This window comes from Mytilus edulis, chromosome 8, assembly GCF_963676685.1.
Source record: "Mytilus edulis chromosome 8, xbMytEdul2.2, whole genome shotgun sequence".
Taxonomy (NCBI): domain Eukaryota; kingdom Metazoa; phylum Mollusca; class Bivalvia; order Mytilida; family Mytilidae; genus Mytilus; species Mytilus edulis.
In genome coordinates this window covers 77,547,936-77,574,606 of record NC_092351.1, presented here as the reverse complement: position 1 = coordinate 77,574,606, position 26,671 = coordinate 77,547,936, and the positions used below count along the sequence as shown (strand labels likewise).

Below are 26,671 nucleotides of genomic sequence, written 5' to 3'. Positions count from 1 at the left end.
AATTTTTTTATTTTTTATAGAGAGACGATGTTTCAAAAACAAAATTCTTTTAACAGTCTTGTGCCTATGATTGAAGTACAAAAGGTATACTAGTCTTATCTCAAAGAACTTCATATTGGATGAAACATAGAAGATGTTGTATAATTGCCAATGAGACAACTCTTAACAAGAGACTGACAAAGGCTTAATTCATCCGATGGATATAACACAGAAGTTTACTATCATGGGTCATCGTACGACCTTCAACAACACGCAAATCCCAAACTGCACAGTCAGATAATAAAGCTCCCAAAAGAACAAATGAAAAACAATGGTAAGAAGAAAACTAACAGCCTAATTAATGCCAAACAAAAAAATGAACGAAATGCAAATATGTAAAACAGCAACATAGGACAACCACTAAATCACAGGCTATTGGCCTGGGACAGTCACATACATACAGATTAGCCTGGGACACTGGTGTAACAGACGAACATGACTACGAACTATGAAAATCAGTTGAAAAGGAACTAGATCAAAAGATTGATACACATATAAATACATCTAACAGAAATATAGAATGGATGAGGCTGGGTACGTTTACATCCTAACAACAAAAAAGGACAGATTTGAGAGTACTCGCAGCCCATTGTAATTATAACAAAACAGCATTAATATAAGACTATATTATCAAGCAGTAAAACATTCAACCACCATGCAATGGATTAAGACGTCAAAAACATGAACGTCAAGAAAGTGTATACATAAACATAGGAAAAATATTCAATTTGCTTTAATTCACTGATAACAAAATAAGTTTTTCTACCAATAAAAACAATATCAAAGATGTAATAACATAGTTGAATTTTAACATTGAAGAATACGTTTATCTAGAAAATCAATAAGTTTACCAGGATCGTTTCTAAAATTCCGGGGAAGGTTAACAATATAGCCGTAAATGAGGATGAGCTGTCCCGTTTTGAATAAGATTTTTACAGGAACAACCAAACGTCACTCCCAAATTTATATATAAATTAACAGCTGCAATATGTTCAATCAGCTCATTCGTTTTCGCACTCATAGACAATTTCAAACCACGGAAGACCCAAATTGAAGTTAAAATATCTACCAAATTTACCAATTTCATTAGAGAAGAAAAATGGATTCACCCCAACCTTTTGCAAGGGAAAAATGTCATTAGATTACTTAAAAGATTAACTTTGTACCTGCAACGGTAAATCTGTGTGCTAAACTTACTGTGTTTGCTTTGAACATCACCTTACTTTGTATGTGTCAAGGAAGGGAACCGTGCTGTAATGTTAATACGCGTACTGAATTCGCAAACGATGAAGAAGAGATTGACTCATATCCAAGTTTCATGAAGCCTAGAGGTATTATATGTAGCTTTTTAAAACTAAGTTATATAAGGATTTTGACCGATTTTACAATACAACAATAACATATTGGCATTACATTTTTGTTTAATCACTTCCCAAAATACTTGATGAGTCTACATTTTTACCATGTTAATTCAACTCAAGCAATATGCATGCATCATTCTGAGTTTATTATACACTAAACTACATGTAAGCGCTAGATCAATGTAAGTCACACCTATGAACTTTTCTTTAACCTCACATTCGCCTCGGTTGACTATGATATTTTTTTGTTTAAGAACTGATCTGTTCGGAATTTTCAAACACACACCATTTAATGAGAGCCGCGGTGTAGTGGTTAGTGCATCGGACTACTTACACAAAGGTTCATGGTTCGATTCCCGTCTGGGATGAAAAGGAGTAGGTCCGGTAAGGGCCGATTTTGGCCCCAAATTTCAGTTTCATCTAACGAGATATTTAGGATACTTTTTAAACACTTAAGGGTCTATTTCAATTGATTCGATTAGTTTAAGTAAAAGATTTTAACTGATTCAGTCATTAAAAACGCTCCGATTGAAGCTTAAATATGAAAAATCTATCAAATATGCCAAAAAACGTCACTTTTCAGATGGTTTTCGTCAAAAATGAAAGTGGCCGCATCCGTGTTCATCCTCAACCTTTATATATGGTATGTATTATCATCAAATACAACTTACATTTCAATATTATGAATGAACACGAATGCGGCCACTTTCATTTAAGACGGAAACTGTCTAAAATTTAACTAAAATGCTATAATTGTGAAGATTTCAGTAATTAAGCATGACTTTATGATGCTAGTACACGATATATGTGCATTGTATTGTCAAAAACAGCACATATTTATGTAGCAGAAGCATTCTACTTTCCAAAAAATAGCTAAAAGATTACATTTTCAAAATTTTGCAAAACTGCTTAATTTTGGGGCCAAAAGGGGGTCTTACTGAACCTACTCCTTTCAGGAACTGAATTGTCGGCTCTCCCTTGACACCATTTGCGAGTATGGTCTCGAGGAAACGATGATAGTCCGTCGGAAGGGGACGATAACTGGCTGACCCGTGTTAAGAGAGAGCCATATCTCTTGCACGTTAAAGACACCCTTGTAGATTTCGAAAAAGAGCAGGCTAATGCCGCTACAAGGCAGCACTCGCAACCGCAAAGTGGAAAGGGATTAATATAAGTTGCAAAACTTGTTTCCCAATCCACTATAAATAAATATGTTTAAACTAACTATTTAATTATCTATAACTAGATTCTACTTTTCCACAAATACATATTTTTGTAGCAAAATCAAAAACACTTTTTCAGCGATTGGAATTCTTTTTTTTTAAACAAAGAAATTGAAATAATTTGATAAACTGGTGTTTTACTGTTTAAAAGACATTTTTGTTATATTCTGTAGTGAAAAAATGATAAGCAATATAAAAGTTAATGAATGTGAAGATATCAAGTCAAGTCTACATTTCCTATGACATAAATAGAAAAAAAATCAGAAGGCTCAAGACTAACGCCATTATGAAACGGCAGCTCTTCATACACACTGTCAAATTTTCGTTTTAACATCCTTTGCATCATATGCCTTTAATTGAATCGTTTTGTGGCATCCTAGTGAATAGATATTAGACATGTGTTGTACTTGTGGTTGAAATATTGATATTTTTAGGCTAGATTGTTTACTCAAATTTTACAAAAATGCAATCACTCTGGATTTTTACGACCAAATTTGTCTTATTGTACATGTTTTGCTCTTTTCATCGATATATAATTTAGGTGTATGTTCTGCCAGTTCATTAACGTTTAAAAAATTAAATCTGGTTGCAGTACTATATAAATGGCAAATAAAGGAAACAGTAATATTACGCTGTTCATAAGTAGTCAATAGATTGCGAGAAATAAAATCGTTATCAAGTATAATATCTTGCTAAAGAATAGAGAGATATAGAGAGTAAGAGAGAGAGAGAGAGAGAGAGATTGTATTTCGTTTACAAAGTTCAAACGTATTTGCATTTAATGGATCAGTTCATGATACATATTGTTTTTATATTTTCGATTATGCAATACCGACCACGTTAGGTGACCAAGAACAGACACTTAAATTAAGAATATATGTCAAAAAATAGAGGCGAAAGATACCAGAGGGATAGTCAAACTCATATATCGAAGATAAACTGACAACGCCGTGGCTAAAAATAAAAAATAAAAAAAAATAAAATAAAAGTACACATGACACAACATAGAAAACAATATATAAAGCAACACGAACCCGCAAAAAACTGGGGGGTTCATGTGCCTCGGAAGGGTAAACATATCATGCTCCCCCTGTGGCATCCGTCGTGTTGATCATGTTGTTGCAAACCGGGTAAATAGTCTCATTCAGTAGGTAGCATTCATGAAGAGGGAAAGGAATTGAAATTACGTTGTAAGAAACATAGCCGATATCATCTGTCAAACCGTTAATCATAGCGGTCAACCAACTCGTGACATTTACGAAGGGATGATTTCAACTTCACCACTTGGAAAGCCTCCTTGTGAGCAGCAACCATATATCAAAGAAATCATAATAGGAAATACAAGGACTAGAACATCGTATCAATTGGGAGATATATACTCCGGATGCAGGCGCTGCTGGAATGTTGCGACTTAGAAATGGAGAGTTCACTATTGGGAAGCTGATATCATTCCTTTGGTCCTAAAGTTTTGTTTTCAAACGACTAAATTTGCCCTTCAGGATTACAATATAGTGCTTTTGATGTCACAGTATAGGTAAAATAACAAACACATTTGCAGACATACACTTTAGGTGAAAGAGAAAGATATTTAGACCATTGCTTTTCAATGATTTTACAATACAAATTATAACTTAATGCACTACATTGTATACACGTACTTTGTAAGAATCCCTATTCACTATAAGATAAATTATCGCTATTTTGTGCATTTTTCATTTGATGTTTTTTGGTGATAATTTTTCATATCATACTACTTGCTTGAGAAAGAAAAGTATCGCTAGAAACTTAGGAGGCACGTGACGTTGCTTATGAAATTGACATGAAATTAACAAAGTCGTCATAGGTAAAATAGCGATAAACAGATTTTCATTGGTCATCTCAACGATAATCTATCTATACTTTTATATATTTTACTCTGTGCATAAAAGGAAAACGACAATGGAGTTTTGAACTGGTGCTCTGACTTCTATAGTCTTGTATCTGTAAGCGGGCATGTGTATGTGATTGGCTGTGAATATTTAAAAACATGACAACTCATACGTGGTCACACACATTTAATCGCAAAAATGTCTTGTGAATCCATTTACATTTAATGGAAATTGTCATTTGACAAAACATATTTGAAGCAATACCAAAGTAATATTTACCTGAAACCATCTCTTATCTTTATGCGTGGCTAAAAAAATAATCTTTGGAAAACCGTCATCTGTCCTTTTGCAGTACGTCAAAATTGAATTAACCCAGTGGAGAAGATAAACTGAAAAAAACAGTGGTTAACCAATATTTGAATCATATAATTAGTGTCCGAACATGCACTGTAATATGAGCTTACATTGACACTCATACCACATCTTCCTATATCTTTTTACAGTCTTAAAAATCTCATGTACAAACATAACTTTTTTAGAACTACAAATCAGCCAAAAAACTTGGTTCTTTGGACATGGCATGATAACTTAAAATAAGTTCATTTGACGTCGATAATTTAAATTATTAACTACTCTTAACCATGTTGAGAATAGATGTAAACAACATGTACAGCATGTGGAAGGTGTAAAATTCACCAAAAAACGTGTATGGGGTAATAGTTTACGGCATATGGTGCAATGTCAGAAGGTGTATGGTACTATGGTGTATAGTGAAAGGTGAAAATGGTGTAATGGTGTAACATGCGATCGGAAATGGTATGAATGAATGGTGTACGACATTTATGCAAAATATTGAACTGATTTTTGATTTAAGACATTAATTTACAATATTGTGATCAAAATTCGGTTTTAAAATATACAAATAATTTTGTAGTCGCACGCTTTTTTAAATTAAATTGCATTCTGGTGTAATGTGTAAGGTGTATGATGCAAAGGTGTAACGTGTATGGCATAATGGTGTATGGTGAAATGGTGTATGGTGTTAGTGCGAAGTTTACACCATCCAAAGATTGTAACTTTAACGGAACCAACACATGAAGTTTTGAATTGATTATTATATATAGCACGGTCAAACAAAGGATCAGGTGATAATGAGTATATTTGATTACGGATTTTGTTGACGTGTAGCTTGTTTTTTGCTCAGTCTTTTACAAATTTGTCATATATCATTCAGGATATAAAACTTATGATATAAAGTATAAATGCAAATAAGAAAATTCTCAACTTGAGCCCAAATGATACAGAAATTAACAACAATAAGTCATCAGGAGAGTGGTGTAACGCTACAATAACAACAAGCCAAGTAAAGTTGACATCAAATCAATACATCAATTGAAAAAAATCTACACAAGCCATTGGTTTGATCTTAGAGAACTCACAGTTACTAAAAGCCATATCAAAGCCGATTACTAAATTATAAATGCATTTTCTTTCCATGTTTAAAATTTTAAGAACACATATTACGTTTTTGTTGATAAGACTTAGTAAGTGTGTTTATTGTACCTGCAACTGTTGGTTTTCCAAAGTGACCCGGAAGAAAGTTAAGACCTGGCATATGTTGGTGAAGACCAATAGATCCATTAAACATCAATACAAATATTCCTCTGCTTGTGATGAAAAGCTGGTGGGTCATATAATAATCTTTCTGTCCTCCAAAGTCCCAGATGTCTATAGGTACTATCTTCTGCTTGTATTTACCTTCCTGCACTGCTTTAACAATCAGTTCGTGTATTTTGTCAGGAGACATATTGGTTGTTATCTCCCTCATCCATTCACATTCCGAATTATCAGAAACAACTGTGACGTTTTGTTTTTTCTCTTTATTTTTGTCTATCCGAGACGCATCTTTTTGTTTTTGAATCTTTAGCAAAGTATTCTTATGGATGTGATCTACCAACTCATCATCTGATGAGCTTTCTTCTTGTAATTTTTGGTCTTTCATAGTATGTAAAGTCTCGTCTGTATCTATGTTGTCAGTGGCACTTTTTATTTTGCCAGATATTTGGATGGTTTCGGTGCTTCCTTCGAATTTCACTCTTTCGTTTGTTTGCGTTGTTTCATTTAAAGGAACATAAACCAAGCTTTTGTCGCCGTTATACTCCTCTTCATATGTTGACATTGACATCAACATGTTTGTCAGTACCTCTGTGATTGCGTTACCTTCGAAACAATAATTCATAATTGTAAATTTACTGAGAGAAAATGTGTACACGAAATCATTATTTAGAAATTAAAGTTAATTGTAGTTTGGGAAAATATATTTGATTATCCATTATACTTGGCTGAATGCTACGACCGGGAACAGCTGTAACCCGTCTTTACTGTGTCATTAACGTGGTTTGTTGTTTACAAAGCTTTTGAATTTTTGAAATACAAGGGGTGTCTACATCAGGAATAGATTACCTTAGCTTTGATTTATTTGGCAAAAATTTAAGGAATTCTTGTCCTCAATGCTCTTCAACTTCGTACTTTATATGGCTGTTTTACCTTTTTAAATTTGAGCGTCACTTATGAGTCTCTTGTAGACGAAACGCGCGTCTGGCGTGATTCAAAATTTAATCCTGGAATCTATGATAAGCTTATTTTTCATGTTTCTCCTCTCTCGCTTTTATATAGCATATACCGTTAAACTTGCTTTTAGGTGTGAGCCAAGACTGTTTTGAGGGCCGTACGATATTTACTTTAAACACATTGTGACTTGGAAAGAGAGTCGTCTCATTAGCACTCATAACAAAGTTAATTGTTACTTGAACTAGTATAAGATAGAATTATCAGAATCAGTTCTAGGGTAGAACTGTCCAAATTTGATGAAGGACAAACTCTCAGAATATTTTCAAGGGTAGTTGTGTACTACATGGCGACATTATACCAACTCTGTAGTTGGGATTTACACAAGAGGCAGTTGTCACGATTTTCCCTATAGGTCATATTGTATACAAAGAGAATTAATAAAAACAAAATGATTAAGTCTTAAATTATTTTATAGTTTTCTTATTTCGACATATCTTTAATTATAAGTATTTATATTTTTTAATGATTACATATACCATAGAACTGACTCATAGACTGTTTTAGAACAATTGATTTAACAGTACAGTTCCTGTCATATCGTAATTGATGTTAGAACTGATTTCATCTGTAAAATAAAGTAACTCCGATCGATACTTTGTTACAATCTTGGTTTGTTACAAATTAAGTAGGAAGTGTTCAGCGCTTATACACATGTTTGATCCACCAAAATTCTAATTGTACCTATCCCATGCTTTGTCGATTAATTCCAAATATTAAATTTTTTTGTTAGAAATGTTTAAATTTTGACAAATGGACTATACGGCATTTGGTTTAATCATTGTTGAAGGCCTAAATACGACATATATATATACAATTGCTTAAATCCCCATACTTTATCAGACACTATTGTATGATAGAATCATAACACTTTTTAGTTTTATAATATAGCAATTGCTTTGTCAGACAAACACACCTTTTGGGAAAAATACCCATTTCATCTTGTCTATGTCCATTCCAGCTTTCCCCATGTATATCCATATACCATCAGTAGACTGCCTAGTTGTGGGTACTGGTTCACCAACAAGAATTTTGGCTAAACAGCTTTTGCCAACAGAATACGGACCAACCAAATAAACTCTATTCCAAAAAGACTTCTGGTAATTTTCATTAAATATATCTTGTAGATCAATAACATCTTCGAGACCAAGACCTCGAAGTGTTTCTGCTAGTTGTTCGCCTGAAATGATGATCAATGTAGTAAAGCACTGTAATTGGTAACTACATGAATGAAAACATGTGAGTTTGGATGAACTGAGATTTATGTGAAATTTCATATACAGAGAAAAGTAACTCATGTATGCTTTGTTAGTGACATCGACCAAGTGGGTGTTCGAACTTATATAGGGGACCCGATACAACTCGCTAGTGCTAGTAATCAATTGTGCTTTCAATACATTAAGAATACGAGGTCTATCAAAAGTGATTAATACTACATTGAATATGTTATATAAATTGTATAAATGACTATGGGAAAAAATACAAAGCACACTGTGCTGAATTTTTAGAATTAAGTTTTAAATGCAAGATTTTTTTATTTTTAAATATAAAATATAAAGTTTCGGAAACTATAAAAACTTTAAATGAATATTTATTTCTATGGTTCATATAGAAGGATCATTATCATCTGCTTGAGGATGTTCGCTTGTCATGTTTTGGATTTTTTGTCAGTTTTTCGGAATCCTCTGGTTTTATCCGTTTGAATGTCTTAAAAAAAATGCCCATTGACCCCCATTTTTCTTTTTATAAATCTTTTACATGTATAATGATAAGCCATCTGTAAAAGTTTTAAACATTTTAATAATGTTTAATAGTTTTTGAAAACTTAAACTTGTCAATGATAAAGCTATGAAAAGGCAAGAGAAAACAGTTTCCCCCCAAAATTTGAACGGCTAATATCTGGAAAACAAGCAAATTGACCTATATATTTTTTTTGGCTCTTTTGATTCCTTTATCATTTTGTTTATTACTCCCCTATCAATATAAACTAATGTTTTGAAAAGTTAATTATTTTGAAACTGAGTAGAAAAATCCCTTAAGTTGACGTCATGGAATGTTATTTTTTTGTTATAAACAGATAAAGTCAACAGTATTAAACCGATGGTCGAACATCGTAAATCAGAACATAGAATTCAATGAAAATAGAAATGAGGGAATCGCATAAAATCTAAAAAAAAAAGCAACAACGGATGTTTAGAAATTGTAAGCATCATTTGATAAACATGCATCGTAGGTAAATAAAGGCAACAGTAGTATAGTATACTACTGTTCGAAATTCATAAATCGATTGAGAAAAAAACAAATCCGGGTTACAAACTAAAACTGAGGGAAACGCAACAAATATAAACTACGACACAACAGAAATACAACATTAAAATGTAACACACACAGACACAAACTATTATATAACAATGACCATTTTCCTGACTTGGTACAGGACATTTTAAGAAAAAAATATGGTGGGTTGAACCTTGTTTTGTGGCATGACAAACCTCCCGATTTAATGACAATGTTAAATATCACATTAAAATGACAACATAGCATGACAGGACTGCAATACAAATAAATGGGAGAAAATATAGGACAGAGAAACACACGAATAACAGCTAACAAAAGGTACCATGTTTAAAATTTAACACACCAGACGTGCGTTTCGTTACACAACACTAAACAGTGACGCTCAGATGAAAAAAAATTGAAAGCCAAAACAAGTACAAAGTTGAAGATCACTGAGGTCCAAATGTTCCAACAAGTTGTGACCAATACGGCTAGGATTTTCTGCCTAGGATAAGAACATCCTTATTATTTATAATACTTCATACTTTTGCAAACAGCAAATTTTATAAAATGACTATATAATAGATACATGTATACATGGTAAAACCGAAGTGGTGACTAATAACAGAATAAAAACGGAAACATTTCATATAACAACCTTAATACCAGCACATATAAATACACAGCCGATTTAGCTAAAGCCAGTTCAACGCACAAAGTGACGTCACATTTGAATTTCTAAAACGTGTCCCCAAATATTAGATAGAATTAGGATAGAATTCAAGATAGATTTGTAAGACTTATATAACATTTATTAATAACAATGAAAATTACAATACTAAATAATATCACATTGTAGAAGTAATAAGATAATTAATTGTATTATGTAGCTATGTTGGTGTATCTTCTCAATCAAACTGTAATCCAAATATATCGTGGAAATTAAATGTACGGAGTGTCATTTTTAATCTGTCCTCCTCATAACTTTGTTGCAGCAGTTTCTGCGCTAGGAGCACACTGATGTGAATAAAGTCCGTATAGTGCGAACATGCACGATAATAACGTATCAATTGAGATATGTAAACGCCATACGAAGGGGCAGAGGTACATATTGGATTCGATTTGCAAATTATTCGACTATTAATTCTAGTCTATAAATATCATCTACCGCGGAAAATCTTTGAAATGGAAATGACAAGAAACCATAGTACCTATCAGTCAATTATTGATTGTGACCGTATAAAGTATGTCGTTTAATGCTGTATGTGAACATACACGAGCGTAACGTATTATTTAATGTAAGTTAATGCCATACGATGGGACAGAGGGAATGTTAATGCTTAGAAATGGGAAGTTGACAATCGGGAATCCCCGTTTGTTTCAGATTCTAACTGGCAGTAAATGTGTATCACTCGTGTATACTTTTGATTCCGTTTAGGTGTGGCTTTAATCTTAATCGATTTTGTTTCCATTATTGAATCAGCTCTTCAATACTTTTATAAGATTTATGATTTTTTATTATACTTGCAGCGAGCATCATTGAAGGAACACTAATTATCTCGATATTCATCTCATATAATACTATTGATGCTGTGGAAGCAAGTCATTTCGTACCCTGACCATTTCGTACCTCTGCCATTTCGTACCCAAATCTGCCATTTCGTACCCAACATTTACCATTTCGTACCCAATGGGCTAAATGCATCTACCATTTCGTAAGTCTAATAGAAGTCACCAAATTGTAAATTTAATAAAGATAAGATGAGAAGAAAACATTCTAGTTTTGGTATACAGATTTACTGGGATACTTGGGTCAATATCCCCAATGGAACTTCAGATGGTCAGAATTTATGGGTTTATTTCACGAGGAGAGTGACATTTTCATTATCTTTCGGGCATGGGCACTTGACAGGAAAACGAATCATACTTGCCTTCCCGAAAATTGCACCACACATGTGCAAATGTCTCAGCTTCAAAATGAGCCATCATGCATATCAAAGTTTATGATATGGCCTGAGCAACAGAAGAAAACATAAACATTGATAATCTATTACGCATTTTGCCCCAGTTAAATAGCACACACTCACTGGAGTGTTGGTAATTGAACAGCAGGACATAATATTTGTGTATTTTATTTTGTCTCATATGAGTACATTGTACATAAGACAACCCAATGACTTAATGGGGATACACAATAAGTAATTATCTGAATATGGACTGTCATAAATAAAAAAATATGCTGTCCATTAGATGGTCCATCAATTTGATCGGTTCATCTTTATTTCGTACATTATTTGTCCTTTTTAAATATTTTTTATAAGAGTGTCACTGATGAGTATTTTGTAGACGAAACACGCGTCTGACGTAAATGCAAAATGTCAATCCTTGTATCATTGATGAGTTTATTTGGTGTATTTATGAATTCAGTGTGACTCCTATCACAGTCAGATTTATTTTTACTTTTACTGCTATGTGTTTTTTTTTAAATAGAAGTTAGGAGCGTATAAAAACCAAATGTTGTTTTATAACGACCAAATTGTATTGATCGTAATTAAAGGATTTTTCAAATTTGTATCTATCAACATAAAATTGACAACACTGGTTGAATATATCTTATCAACATTTTGTAAAGCAAACTTTTTATCTGTTGAAGACAATAACAGTAAAAAATTTCAAAGATGATTTTGCGAGCATATACACAACGCGGATATGTATCGTTCCTAAAATGATGTTTGTGAAGTTGAGGTATCCATTATAAAAATTATGTAAAAATATAAAATATAAAAAGCAAAATTATAATCTAAATTTTCCTCTTCGTGGATAATATTGTTTTGTATATCTTTTATCAAATAATGTTTTATTAATAATTATAGAATTATAACGGTGTATCTATTAAATTGTCACGTTTCGTCAATCTTGTAGACATGTCAAACGGCAAATAATGTTGTCACACTCAACTTATCCTTTGAACACGTATTAATCATCATGATCATGAACAATGAATATAGCTAGGAAATCTTCACGAAGTATTTTTATTATAGTATGTTAAACATTTTAGAATAGTTTTAATTGGAACTTCAATGTTACAGTCTTTAGTCTGTATCAAATGAGAGATTCAGAGAACAGAGCATGTGCACTTTTTGTGAATTTCATATTACTGTGTATTCATTTATTTTCGTGGATACCAATTTTCTTGGATTGCGGAAAACTTGCATATTCGTGGATATTTAAATTCGTTTCGGTTTTGGAAAAGTTTCAAAAGGAATGTATGCAAACTTTTCCAAAAACGAAACGAATTTAAATATCCACGATGTAGATTTAAATTTGTGGTTCCCTTGTTCCCACGAAATTCACGAAAATTGGTATTCAACGATTATTAATGAATCAACAGTACAATCAACTGAATTGTTATCTTTGGACTATACTATTTAGTGAGGAAAGTTTTCCACTGGGATTGATTTGTCTTTGGATTATATGTTCTCTATGATTTGCTAGTTACATAAGAATTATGATATTATCGTTGATTTTTGTAAAATCAACTTCTTGAGTAGCTGTAGTAATTGCAATCCCCCATATTGGATTTTGCATTATTATATCAGATATCTGTCTTAAATAAGCTTTTGTAAATTTGAAAATAAAATTTATTGTGATGAATTGTTTGCTTTGTCCTTTAAAGCTAATTTTTGTTGAAACAATGAAAATGTATGTGTTATTTTCCAATTTGCTGTGATTTTCATTCTAGCATATACATTCATACTACATTTTATTACCTTATCTCTTTCTTCAACATTAACACCAAGTAACGAAACATTAATACCTTGTATCAACTTGTTATCATATCATTCTTACCTTTCTCTTCATGTTCCTACAAACAAATACTATACGTTAACGTATTAAAAAATGTTCACCATAGAATAAAGGAAATTCAACTTATGTGATCATGCTAATTAGTTAACTAAATACAGAAAAATGAGTGGTCCGTATTAAGATCTGATCGTTTTGATAACTTGTATTATATTATATCTCTAATAAGATAAATTGCAGAATCATCGTAGAATTAAATAAATCTAAATTTGTATCCATTTATTATTTATTATTAATGCTGTCAAGTTATGGATACATTAAGTTCGATAAACATATATGCTTATAATAACGGATGTCAAACACGATACAATTTCTAACTACAAGGTTTGCCTGTTGGTAGGCATTCGTGACGTCCTACACTTACCTGGCGACTGAATATCAACCTAATTCAGATTCCATTATCTTTAACAAACCCCTTGGTAGAATTAATAGTGACGTCCACGTTTTAAGAAAGAATAAGACTGAAGACATACACAATCTAACTGAATATTATGGATACAAAAATGACATTTAATCTTGTTTCAATGTAAATATAAATACAAGGAGATGTGGTATGATTGCCATTGAGACAACTCTCCACAACAGACCAGATGTCACATAAACAAGCATGTCTTAGAGCAAATATTGTAAGATTTTTTACTTGAAAAGTCTTTTATTTGAAAACTTTTTTTTTAATATTTGAATTGCATAAAGTCACAGTTTAACACAGACCAATTTTACTTAGCAAGCTCTATCAATATCCAGGTTTAATTTCAGATATGTAAGCTTTTTAATTTTTTGGAACATACACTAGTTCACTGAATTAGCATGAAATGTAAATATTGTTTAAGGCAATTTCAAGGGAAGCTTACTCAATATGATTATAATTTTACCGCAAGAGCTTGAATTTAAATAGTAATTGTACCAACAATGTCCAATTTTGGATGTTGAAAATGAGATAAGCCAACTGTTGAATGAATTCATAGCATCACTTCCTGGGGGAAGTGTTAATAGTAACATCACCTTTTGTGTGTACTCTGTAAACCTGTATGTGGTGGTCTGAAACATTAATCAAAGGATAATGACAAAGAAATAACATGGGTTGTCTGCTGTATGAAATATTATGGTCACAGATATATATGTATATAAAGAAAAGCATGACCAAGTTCCTTCTTTAAGATATATCATTGAATTAATTTAATAAAAGGAAATCTCTCTTTATTTATAATCATCCTATTAGTGCAGCTACAAACATATTTCAGACGAATTGTGCACATCCTGCTACAAGTATGAAATTTGGCATAGACCTTCCTCATCTATTACTCTTTAATTTAAGATAGAGAGGCATTTGAAAAAAATTTCTCACTTCCGGTAAAATGCAAAATGGCGGACATCATACTTAAATCAGCCCAATATCGAAGGCTAGTATGTGAAAAGGTGTTTTTATCATGCTACTATCATAATATTTTGTACAAACCTTTGTTATGTACTACTTTTGAATATATTATATATATTAGATGTATTTGAAAACCTTACTCCCGGTAAAATCGAACATGATGGACATTGTACTAAAATAAGCTTATTTTGTAGGGAGGGTAATTGAAATGTGTTTTTATGTATTGCTACTATCATTACATTGTGTATGAACCTTTCTGTGGTGCTTCTCATGGATACAATGTATAAGACATATGTCTTTTAAACCTTTAATTTCGGTAATATCCAAAATGGTGGACATAGAAATATCAATTTTTGATGAATAACTTTTTTTCAAAATGCAAGGAAAAGGTGTTTTTTTTGTGCTGGTCATTAAACTTTTTGCTATAAGTTAATATCCTCAAAACCACTGATTATATTCTATTGTAAATGTTTAAATACAAAGTTAACACTTCCCGTTAAAAAAAAAACACAATATGGCGTAAATTTCAAAGATGAGTCCTCAATCCATATATTTGATGTAGAGTTTTGGATAGATTGACTAAAACAAAAATAAAATAACTAATTAAGTACTAAAATATTTTTAGAATTACAACTATTTGGCCAAAAATACATTTTTATTCACAGTACCCACCTCACGCACAAAAGGCAGTGCACGGGAGACCAGATTTTCCACATAAACAACGACCGCGGCATCCTTTCTTACATCCACAATGTACAAGCTTCTGACAAATTGATGAGTCCTCAGAATGAGTTTTTTAAAAGTGATCCTCTTTGTCCATTCACCATCCGTTATAATTAGCGCCTGGACTGGGTAGCATAAGAGCCAATTCCAAGCTCGTCCCGCTTAATACCTGCCTTAGTATATTGCACGTTTTAAATGCTGGAAAAGACGAGACCAAGTTGAGGGAATAGCCAAAATTAGCCTTTCCTTTTGCGTAAATAGTTATGTTCTTGCTTCGTTAACCGTGTTAACCCTATCTGATAAGTTTGTGCGATCTTACAGTAAAACCCCAGTGATTTAGGCTGATCAATCATCATTCATTATGTTAAAGTCACATCTTCAAATGTCATTAATGTCTCCAAAGCAGGTTTTTCCTTTTCAGGCAAACAGAGAACCGTATCACAACCGGTAAAGACATAGATCACAATAAGTGTGTGTGATCACTCATTGCCTAGTGCATTTAAAAGGTCATTGATAGATATTTATCCAAAGTTTTTCGCCCTACAAACACAATCCATAGTTCGTCTACCCCTATGTCAGGGAATAGCGAAACAATAATGGCAGCATCATTCAACTGTTCGAATCCTGACTCGTTTAAGTTAGTGTTTCACTGCATCAGACACATGCACCATGATTCTAGTGTCAGCCTCGTAATGTGTACATGGTGCTAAATTTGAAATACATTACGTGGTGGATAAGATAGAATATCCTGAGTATTTGTTGCTACAACTACCATATGCATCAAAGACTTCGTCCACTCTTGTTACAGTTTCGAGGTATTTTGTAAGGTAAGAACATAATACCCTATCATCATACTCGTTATGCAACACCTTGAATCTGTTACAACAGTGGATGTAGTATCGGGTGCTTATATAGACAATACCGGAAGCTAAATATAGTTTTTTTTAAGGCTGCTACAAGAAGCAAGTGCTACATTTAGGGGAAAGGCAATAAACAGACGAATCCAGGGCCAAAACACATTCCTCTATCTTGGCAAAGTTTTCTGAGAGATGAAGACAATAAGAAAGAACTTTTAATTTTTTATTAACAGTAGCTCAATAGATTTTGAGGAAAAGGTAGTTGTAGCAACACATGCTCAGGATGTTCTGTGTTATCCACCACATGATGATGTTTCAAGTTTAGCACCATGTTTACATGACGAGGCTGGCATTAGAATCAAGATGCATGTGTTTGATGCAGTGAATCAAAGACTTAACTGAGCCATGACTCGAACAGTCGATACTGATGTTGCTGTCATTGCTGTTTCGCTATTCCGTGACATAGGGTCAGATGAACTTTGGCTTGCATTTTGAACTGGAAAAAGCCTTAGATATATAGCTATCCATGACCTTTCAAATGCACTAGCCGTTGAGAGATTACCCGTTTGCTGGAAAAGGAACTGCGTTGGTGAGATAGATGGCGTTTGAAGATGTGACTTTATCATTTAGAATGATGATTGATCAGCCAACATCACCAGATATGGCGTTTATATTGTCATTGTTGTAAGATCGAACAAACTTATCAGATGGGGTTAACGAAGCAAGATACGTGTGTTTTTGGAGGAGGAAAGACTTATTGATGCTATTCCCACGACTCGGTCTAGTCTTTTTAAGCATGCAAAACGTGCAGTATACCATGGCAAGTGTGAATGAAAAACAAGCTTGGAACTAGTCCAGACGCTTATAAATGGCGAAGGGAAAAATATAATCCGTGGGAACCCTTTTGGACAACTCTTTGTGAGGCCTCTTCATCTTATCAGGAGCTTGTAAATTAAGGATGTAAGAAACAATACCACGGTCTTTGTAAATGTGAAAATCAGCTCTCCGATTATGACATATTTTTGCGGCCAGAAATTAGTAATTCTAAAGATGTTCTAGTACTTTAGTGATATTATTTTGTTTTAATCAATCTATATAAAACTCTACATCGAAGATATGGATTGAGGACTCATCTTTCAAATTTGCGCCATATTGGTTTTTTTTTACCGGAAGTGTTAACTTTGTATTTAAAAATTTACAGCTGGATAAAATAAATGGTTTGGAGGATAGCTTAAAGCCAAAAGTTTAATGACCAGCACAAAAAAAAACATATTGTTTGCATTGTGAAAACCGTTGAATATCAATTCTTTTTTTATCTATTTCTATGTCCGCCATATTTGATATTACCGGAAGTAGGGGTTTTAAAGACACATGACCAATTAATTGTATTCATGAAAGGTACCAAAAAAAGGTTTCTGCACAATATAATGATAGAAGCAATACTTTAAACACATTTCAATTAACCTCCCTAAAAATAAGCTTATTTTAGTCAAATGTCCGCCATGTTCGATTTTACCGGAAATAGTGTTTTTTTTCAGACATCTAATCTATATAATTTATCCAAAAGTAGTACATAAAAAAGGTTCGTACCAAATATTATGATAGTAGCATGATAATAACACCTTTTTCACATACTAGCCATCGATATTTGGCTGATTTAAGTATGATGTCCGCCATTTTGAATTTTACCGGAAGTGCGACATTTGTTTGAAATGTCTCCCTATCTGAAATAAAAGAGTAATAGTTGAGGAAGGTCTATGCCAAATTTCATGGTTGTAGCAGGATGTGCAAAATTTTTCACACGGCCGCCGTACTATATATTACTCATTTGAACGAAACTAAAACAATATTTAGATAAAATACACTTATGCCTAAAGAATATAAATGTTTATCTTTTAAGGTCCACTAAACTTTATCAGTGATCTCTTGGTAGTATGTTTGAAACCATGATTTATTGTAATATCTCCCCACTTTAAAAACACAAGAAGATTTTGTATGATTGGCAATGACAAAAATGTCCACACGAGATAACAATGATGAGGGTGTGGATGTTAACAACTATAATAGCTCATCGTTAAAATATAAAACTGTTAAGACAATGAATGGAAAAATAAATATGACAGACATTAAATAATAACCACCATCAAGGAAATGTATATTTAAATATACAATTCCTTGCCACCATGTACTAAAGGGCCACTTACGTGTGATAATCATATACATAGTGTGCAGGGTTAACTATGTTTGCGAGCACTCAGCCCTCCGATAATCAGAAATAGCAAACAACATAAGTGCAAATTGTGAAACTCAGTTGGAAAGGACTCAACTCAAAAAGGTCAGCACAGAGTATATACATGATATACTTAACCTATTAACAAAATGACACTGAGTTCCAATAACTAGTTCAAAGCTTATTACAGTTGATGAATAAATACTTTTGGCACCGAGTAAAATATAAATCAGTAATTGAATAGTCGAAAAACTTTGTCTTTGTTGAGATAAACTGTACCCTTGTAGGATGAATTAAGGAGAGCTTCTTCTAATGTTTCACCGGTGTTATCTTTGAATACTTCGATCCATGTAACAGGTATGCGTATTGTTACCATAGGTTTTTCGTGAACGTAGACGGATATTTTTTTTTATTTAGAAAGCTGACATGAAATCAAAATATTTGGAGGGATGCTTATCGCGAATCTCATTTATTACCGGGCCACTTACTTGTGATAATCATATTCATAGTGTGCAGGGTTAACTATGTTTGCGAGCACTCAGCCCTCCGATAATAAGGAACAGTTGTGAAATAGCAAACAACATAAGTGCAATTGTAAAACTCAGTTGGAAAGGACTCAACTCAAAAAGGTCAGCACAGAGTATATACATGATATACTTAACCTATTAACAAAATGACACTGACTTCCAAAAGCTAGTTCAAAGCTTATTAAAGTTGATAAATAAATACTTTTGGCACCGAGTGAAATATAAATCAGTACACAACCGATTAGAAACCAGTGAAAAGCGGGTTCAGTGCTATTACTATATATTATATTGATGTTTTTTTTTTTGGGGGGGGGGGGCGACTTTCCTGGTATGGAACTTTCACCCTTGTGGGTTTAGTGTTACAGCCAAAGCTTTATTTATATGGTGTGTAAGTACTGATATCGTCGCTAGTTACATGAGTAGTTATTTACTTCAGGAGCCTGGAATTTTTTGTTCAAGAAGAAAAATGAAAAAAAAAATGTTTTCTTGTAACATGTTTAAAAGTTGTGGTAAAAAATAAATTAAAACCTTTGAATTTCAAAAATTAAGTCTTGCAAAATATTTTATTTTATTATTGGCAAAAAAACATGAGTTTCGAGAATACCTTTACCAACTAAAATCAACTTAAACACAGGGGTAGTTTCTGTCAAAAACCTAGTAAGATTGTGATTATGGTGGTTAATCTAACTCAGAATAGTCTTTTGTTTTAGGTTACATACCATCACTATTGCGGAGAATTAGATCTTTGAATTGTTAATTAGCAAAACACAATCTCGGTCTATATCTTTATTTAAATATACAAAAAGCGACTCATATTACCTCACTTTTACTACAAAATATTTTCATGAATAAAACCACTCTCCGCAAAATATTTTTTTGTATAGTTTTAGTATGTTGTTCAAAGATAGTAACAGACTTGTTTTTCAGAGAAAAACCTTGTGTTGCAATTAGTTGCATGTTGTTCACTAAATTGACTATATCTTAAAATAACGCATGCACACAAATTACATTAAATTAGGATAGAGCGAAGCAGTCCACAGCTTTTAAGAAAGCTAAAACTTGTATAAATTAGATTTAAAGGGAATATATACCCCAAAAACGTAAGTTAATGACACCTTGGTATACTAGTATTGCCATGGTGAAATAAAATCTGAGAGGTTATGCAAAGTTTAATAATGCAGAATGAAGAATAGCATGATTGTCTATAGTTTGTGTATAATTACATAGTTTTACTTAAGCCATGTTCGATATGTGCACTGTCCCATTAAGGGGATTACTCCTAACAGGACATCTGATATCATGACTAACGGTTATGAATATGAGATGGAAATACATCAATGAGACAGCAATCTTGTGATTTATACAGTCATATACAATAGGTATGTGTCTATAGCACACGCGTATATATATAGTTTACATAAAAGTGATTAGTGGACAAAATACAATAAGTACAGACTACAGAAATGAAGGACACCTACCCCCCTAAAAAAAAACCTCATTCACTATGTCCATGTATAAAATATCCCATAAATTGAGGCGGAATGGAGGGGAACGATGAACATTGTGTATACCCTTCCATCTATGAGTTTTATTTTTTATTTGTATTCGAATAGTAATAACCTCGAACAATACAAGAAATATATTGTGTGGTGGGAAACCCTCATGTACATTGTTTTTATGGAAAAGCTTTGATTCAAAGTCATTTAGAATAACTTTTCTGAAGAGTTTAAGTGCCAAAAACAGTTTATAGTTTGTGTCACCGCAACTTTTAGATAAATATAGACAGAAAAGAATAATTACCTGCAATCAATTTTGATGACAATTAAGTCACGTAAATAGAATGCACATACATACCTTTTTAGTTATCTTATAGGGTTCAAATCCGTACATCACGGCACCTTTCAACACAGCAAGATCGGGGTCTTTCGGAACTATAACTGTAAGGTTTGGAAACTTCTGTTCAATGGCTTCTATGATAACAGATGATTCAAAATCACCGCCTACAGCCAGTAATGTATTTATATTTGTTATCTCTGGCTTTCTAAACAGTTCTTCGAGAACTTTCAGTACATTGTTAATTGAATAGTCGAAAAACTTGCGAAACAGTTCATTGTTGATTCTTAGTTTGTCTTTGTGAAAATAAACTGTAGGATGAATTAAGGAGAGCTTCTTCTAATGTTTCACCGGTGTTATCTTTAAATACTTGGATCCATGCAACAGGTATGCGTATTGTTACAATAGATTTTTCGTGAACGTCGACGTATATCCTTTTTTTGATTTCAAAAGCTGACATGAAATCAAAATATTCGGAGGGATGCTTATCGCGAATCTCATTTATTACCGGACCTCCTAAAAGACTAGTAAGAAATTTGACAAATTCTGCATTGACTTTATTACCACCAAAATTACATTCGCAAGCCTGATGAATTTCCTTCAGAATCTTAGGACCGGTAACCTCATATACTGTTTGATCTGTGGTAGCTCCTAAAACAAATATCCTTCAATTATAAGGTCACATACTGTGGATTCATTATTATACGTTGGATACTAATTTTCATGGGTTTCTTTGATACAGATACTTATATCCTTTAGTGTGTTTGGACTGGTACCTTCATGTAATGTAATTCTGCAGAAATTATTTTCTTTTTTTATTTTAAATTCAGATGAAAACAATGCTTACATATAACCTGTTCTATAATCCTTCACCCTAACATGAACCATTATTGTAGTATTAAAACATAGTAATACACACTATATATATATCAACTTAAATGGCTAAACTCGATCAAAAAGAAAAAGTAACAAAAACAAATAATAACAATAAACGATACACTAATCCATTGTATATATTTTGATTAATATTTGATAAAAACAAAACAAACCAAAAATTTAACAAGTAAAACTGCGAGCTACTGCTCACTGATGATACCCCCACCGAAATATTTCAGTTAACAGAAAGTTGTTGAGTGATGAATGTGAAAACCTATGACACGGTATAGCTGACTTAAATTAACTCTGAAACCAAATTTCAGAAATCCTTGTATTGTGGTTTTTCAGAAAAATGTGACAATTCTTTTTAACTTGGCTATGATGTGTAAAATAATACAAGTGTTAGGTAAAAAGGAAGTTGTCGAGTGATGAATCTGTAAACACATCATACGGTATAACTGACTTATATAAACAATGAAACCAAATTTCCGAAATCCTTGTCCAGCAATTCCTGAAAAAAGCGACGAAAATTTTCATAGGACGGACGGACTTACGAATAAACTGACGGATGGACAGACAGACAGAGGTAAAACAGTATACCTACACTTTTTTTTCATTTTCTGCGGTATATTAACATTAAAGATTTTTTTATTTTATTTTCATATAAGAAGAAGATGCAAAATATTCATAACAGTGAATGCTCATCGTTTTATTATGAACAGAATGCGTAATTTCCCAAACTAAGTTATTTTTAGAAATGTAAACAAGGTACAGAGTTCTTACAACAACTCGTCGTCGGAACGTGGGAAATGATTTGGAAAGGTTGCGGTTTTTATTCTCAAATTGTTATCTTACGTTCTATTTTGATTATTATATATACTGTTTACATCATTTAGAAAAATAGTCATACTAAAGATAGGTATACTTTCAACGTAAACGATCTCAGGAGTTTTTAGTTATAGGTAACATGTTTCAGTAACTGTAATTGATGGTTCAAACCTCTCAAATATCCACTTGGTGTTTGTTATTACTTTGCAATGTTACAGAACAACCAAACAGATTGCAATGAAAACATGTTGTCAAGGATTTATTAGTTGTTACGAAGAGAATAATTTGCTATACTGTCAGAAGATTTCTTGATACGTTGTTGTATGAATCAGTTTTTAGTCTGTCGTATACCCAATGAAAATGTAATAGCATATGGAGTAAATGTACATGAGAAAATAAAAATATCAACAAGTGGTAAAACCCAAATATGGAACGTTTTTTGTTGTCCTTCCTCTTCAAGTCACCATATTTATAAATCATAACTGGTAGTAAGTTTGAGCGGAATTCATGGTTAAATATCATACAAAGCTACATTCCTATTGCAATAACTATTTTTTTATTTTTTGTCAAACGAAGTTCGGGAAGGGATATAGTGTTTCATCTGTCCGTCACAAAGTGAAAGTTCATCTATCTGTGGAAGTATAATTCATAGTTCTTGAGATTTAGTTCATAGTTGCGTCTTGAATAACCAGGGTGTCCTAATAAAATTAAAATAATCTTGATTTACATTTCACAAATGAGATATAATATTTTGTCAGTAGATACTAAAATTGAGAATGGAAATGGGGAATGTGCCAAAGAGACAACAACCCGACCATAGAAAAAAACAACAGCAGAAGGTCACCAACAGGTCTTCAATGTAGTGAGAAATTCCCGCACCCGGAGGCGTCCTTCAGCTGGCCCGTAAACAAATATATACTAGTTCAGTGATGATGAACGCCATACTAATTTTCAAATTGTACACAAGAAACTAAAATTAAAATAATACAAGACTAACAAAAGCCAGAGGCTCCTGACTTGGGACAGGCGCAAAAATGCAGCGGGGTTAAACATGTTTGTGAGATCTCAACCCTCCCCCTATACCTCTAGCCAATGTAGAAAAGTAAACGCATAACAATACGCACATTAAATAGTCAAAATCCAGGGTCTAAAAATATGCCAATTTCAAACAAAATGCATTGATGACTAAATGAGGTGAAAAGCTGCGTTTAAGTCTACATCTAAGATGAGGAATACAAATGTTTTGTCAAAAGATGCAACTTTGATAGTCACAAGTTTCAAAATTAAGTCTTGAAAATGAATATTCCATTTAATAAATTGTACTTACAAGATGTTCAACGTCATTAACTTATATTGTATAGCATGATCATAACTACTAGTAATTGGTTTGGACCAGTTCTGGCAATTGAGGATTAATTTAAAAGTCAATTCAATATACAGATTGCTTATATAATACTTTGCATTTTTTTTAAACCAAATACCTCTATATTTCCTGCCCAAAAAGTTGGTGCGTGCACCAATTAACTTTCTTACTTATATTTGGTTTGTTATATTAGGAACCAGTCACTGAACATCATATAAATGTCAGTTGAATATCAAAATAAGATGTTAACAGACATTAGAGCAATCTTGAATTGTATAGTAAGAGATCACAAAAAAGCTATCTTTCAACTATTAAAATCATTGAATAAAGTTTTAAATAAAAAAAAAATACACAGTCAGCGGTTGCAATTTGTATACATATTCTGTTAATAAAAATCCAAATACATGAATAATATTTTATCCTTGATGACCTATCTATCTGAATAAGTATGCATGTAAACATTGTCTAGCAATCAAGTGTTTACAGACGATTTATTTTTTTTTTGATGGTGTAAAATAGTAATGAATGTTCTCTCAAAATATTTCAGGACCTTCAAAATTCGCTTTCAGGATATACTGAAATATTAAACGACCTACAAATTTAGAGTTATGGAAGAATGGAGATCAGGAAATATTGCAGTTCATCAAGAAAACGAATTATTACATTTGTGACTTCTAATCATATAATGCATTGGTCAATGTTTTCTTTGCGGTTAAGTTTTATCTAAATTGAATTTATAATCATTTATAATCAAAAGGTTTTTATTCAATAATTTATTAGATTATTGTTCACTTACATGTAATAAGCGTCTGTAGTTATTGTGATATATTCATTTAATAATATATTTTTATTAATATATTATGTTATCTTATGGTTGGCAGCAGTCCTTTTGCGCCAATTTTTTGTATAAATAGATAAATCACTTATCATACTACATTGAGTTTGATACGAAAACGTGATACGAAAATCTGCTTTAATTTCCTTTGCTTGTCGAGTATCACAAGACGATATAACGGCATTTACATTGGCTATTCGTTAGGTTATTGACGACTTTTAAAGGTTCAGAGGACTACATTCCGTCCACGGCTACATACATCTTTGTGATTTCTTCAATAATGTACAAATTGCGTTTTGTCAAATTTTATTACATTTTGAAGCATACACAAAAACTTTAAATATCTGATTTTAAAGTTAGACACTAGAAAAGTACAAATTACGTCATACTGGAATGTATAAAAGACTAGGTCAACATTTCGCGGATTTTTTAATTTAGCACGTTGAGAGTGTTGACCAACTTCAAGTTGGATATCGCTTGACATCACCTCTCGTTAGTTCATTTAAATACATGTATAAATAAGAAACTCGGCGAAGGCTCGTTTATTATTATATTAAATAACTCGAGTTGATATCAAGCGGCATCCCATCCTCACGTGTTATGAAACCTTTCAATCGTATTCTAGGACTATCAACTAGCACATACTGAGAATGTAGAAAAAAGGGTTTTAACTCCAACAGGATAACGGCCACCAAAGTGTAAAATGCGTATGATCGTTTTCCAATTTTGTAGATATTTTCCGAGCGAAAACTAGATAAAACCAACAAACAATAGACCATTAACTATTTACCTAGTTGACACCCTTAATATGTACTATATAAAACATTGACTATAATGTAAGTTAATAACAATTTTTACCCCCACTGTGTAAAACGATGAACTTTGATCCAATCTGCATTGCTGCAATATCCCTTCCACTATATGTTGTCATCTCTTCTAAAACAGGACAATACAACAATGCTGCCTCAGGTTCCGAAGCCAAAGTTAGCTGATATCTAGATATACCTGCCTATCATAATTAACGGGTTTAGTGTGCGACCTTAGGCTTGAAAAATTGTATATATACATGTATAGTTGAAGTCTTTTTGTCTGTTTATGTCTCATTGATGAATATTTGGATACTTTCTATATATACCTTTGTAAAGATAAATTAAATTTGCTGTTTAATATTTTCACAAAAGAAATTTGCCTAACATGTTAGACCCCGCCACATTATGTATGTATGTGCCTGTCCCAAGTCAGGAACCTATAATTCAGTGGTTGTCGTTTGTTTATGTGTTACCTTTTTGTTTTTCGTTTGTTTATGTGTTACCTTTATGTTTTTCGTTCTTTTTTGTACATAAATAAGTCCGTTAGTTTTCTCGTTTGAATTGTTTTACATTGTCATTTCGGGTCCTTTTATAGCTGATTATGCGGTATGGGCTGTGCTCATTATTGAATGCCGTACGGTGACCTACAGCTGTTAATTTCTGTGTCATTTTGTCTCTTGTCTCTCATACCACATCTTCTTTTTTTATATTGATCTAATATTGGTACCGTTCATGTTTATACTATCAATTTGTTGATACCTCCTATTGCTAACTGTTAGTCACCAAGGGTATTACCAGTCAAATAGCCAGCTTTTTTGTATTACAATGCAGATATTGTTTTATTTAGAGTTGCTGTTTTAAAATTTTCAAATCAATTTTGTTTACATAACTTTGATTACTTAAATGGGTTTTGCTTTTCTTTTGCTTTTTAAATTTTTTTATCAGCTCTTTAGCGTTAATATTTTGGCATGCACCATCACCAAAGAGCCATTTATTATCGTAAAGTGCATATAGTACCGTTTATGTTGTTACTTATCATTGGATACCAATTTTCATAAACCACGAAATTAAATGTACAACGAATGACATATGACCTACAGGCTTGTATTCAGACATTGGCAAAACCACGAAATTAATTATCCACAAACATGAGTT

At 32.6% G+C, this 26,671-nt stretch overlaps 1 protein-coding gene across 1 annotated transcript in view; it reads right to left on the bottom strand.

Moving 5' to 3' along the window:
- Positions 1-25,638, bottom strand: part of LOC139484366 (uncharacterized) — a 32,635-nt gene extending 6,997 nt beyond the window's left edge. The window contains exons 1-7 of the mRNA XM_071268103.1: positions 25,566-25,638; positions 21,314-21,456; positions 20,827-21,066; positions 14,208-14,298; positions 8,036-8,299; positions 6,055-6,711; positions 4,771-4,880 (exon numbers count right to left, since the gene is read on the bottom strand). Coding sequence (XP_071124204.1) covers positions 4,771-4,880; positions 6,055-6,711; positions 8,036-8,299; positions 14,208-14,298; positions 20,827-21,066; positions 21,314-21,456; positions 25,566-25,638 — 1,578 coding nt within the window. The remainder of the gene's footprint in view (positions 1-4,770; positions 4,881-6,054; positions 6,712-8,035; positions 8,300-14,207; positions 14,299-20,826; positions 21,067-21,313; positions 21,457-25,565) is intronic.
- Between the last annotated feature and the right edge of the window lie 1,033 nt (positions 25,639-26,671).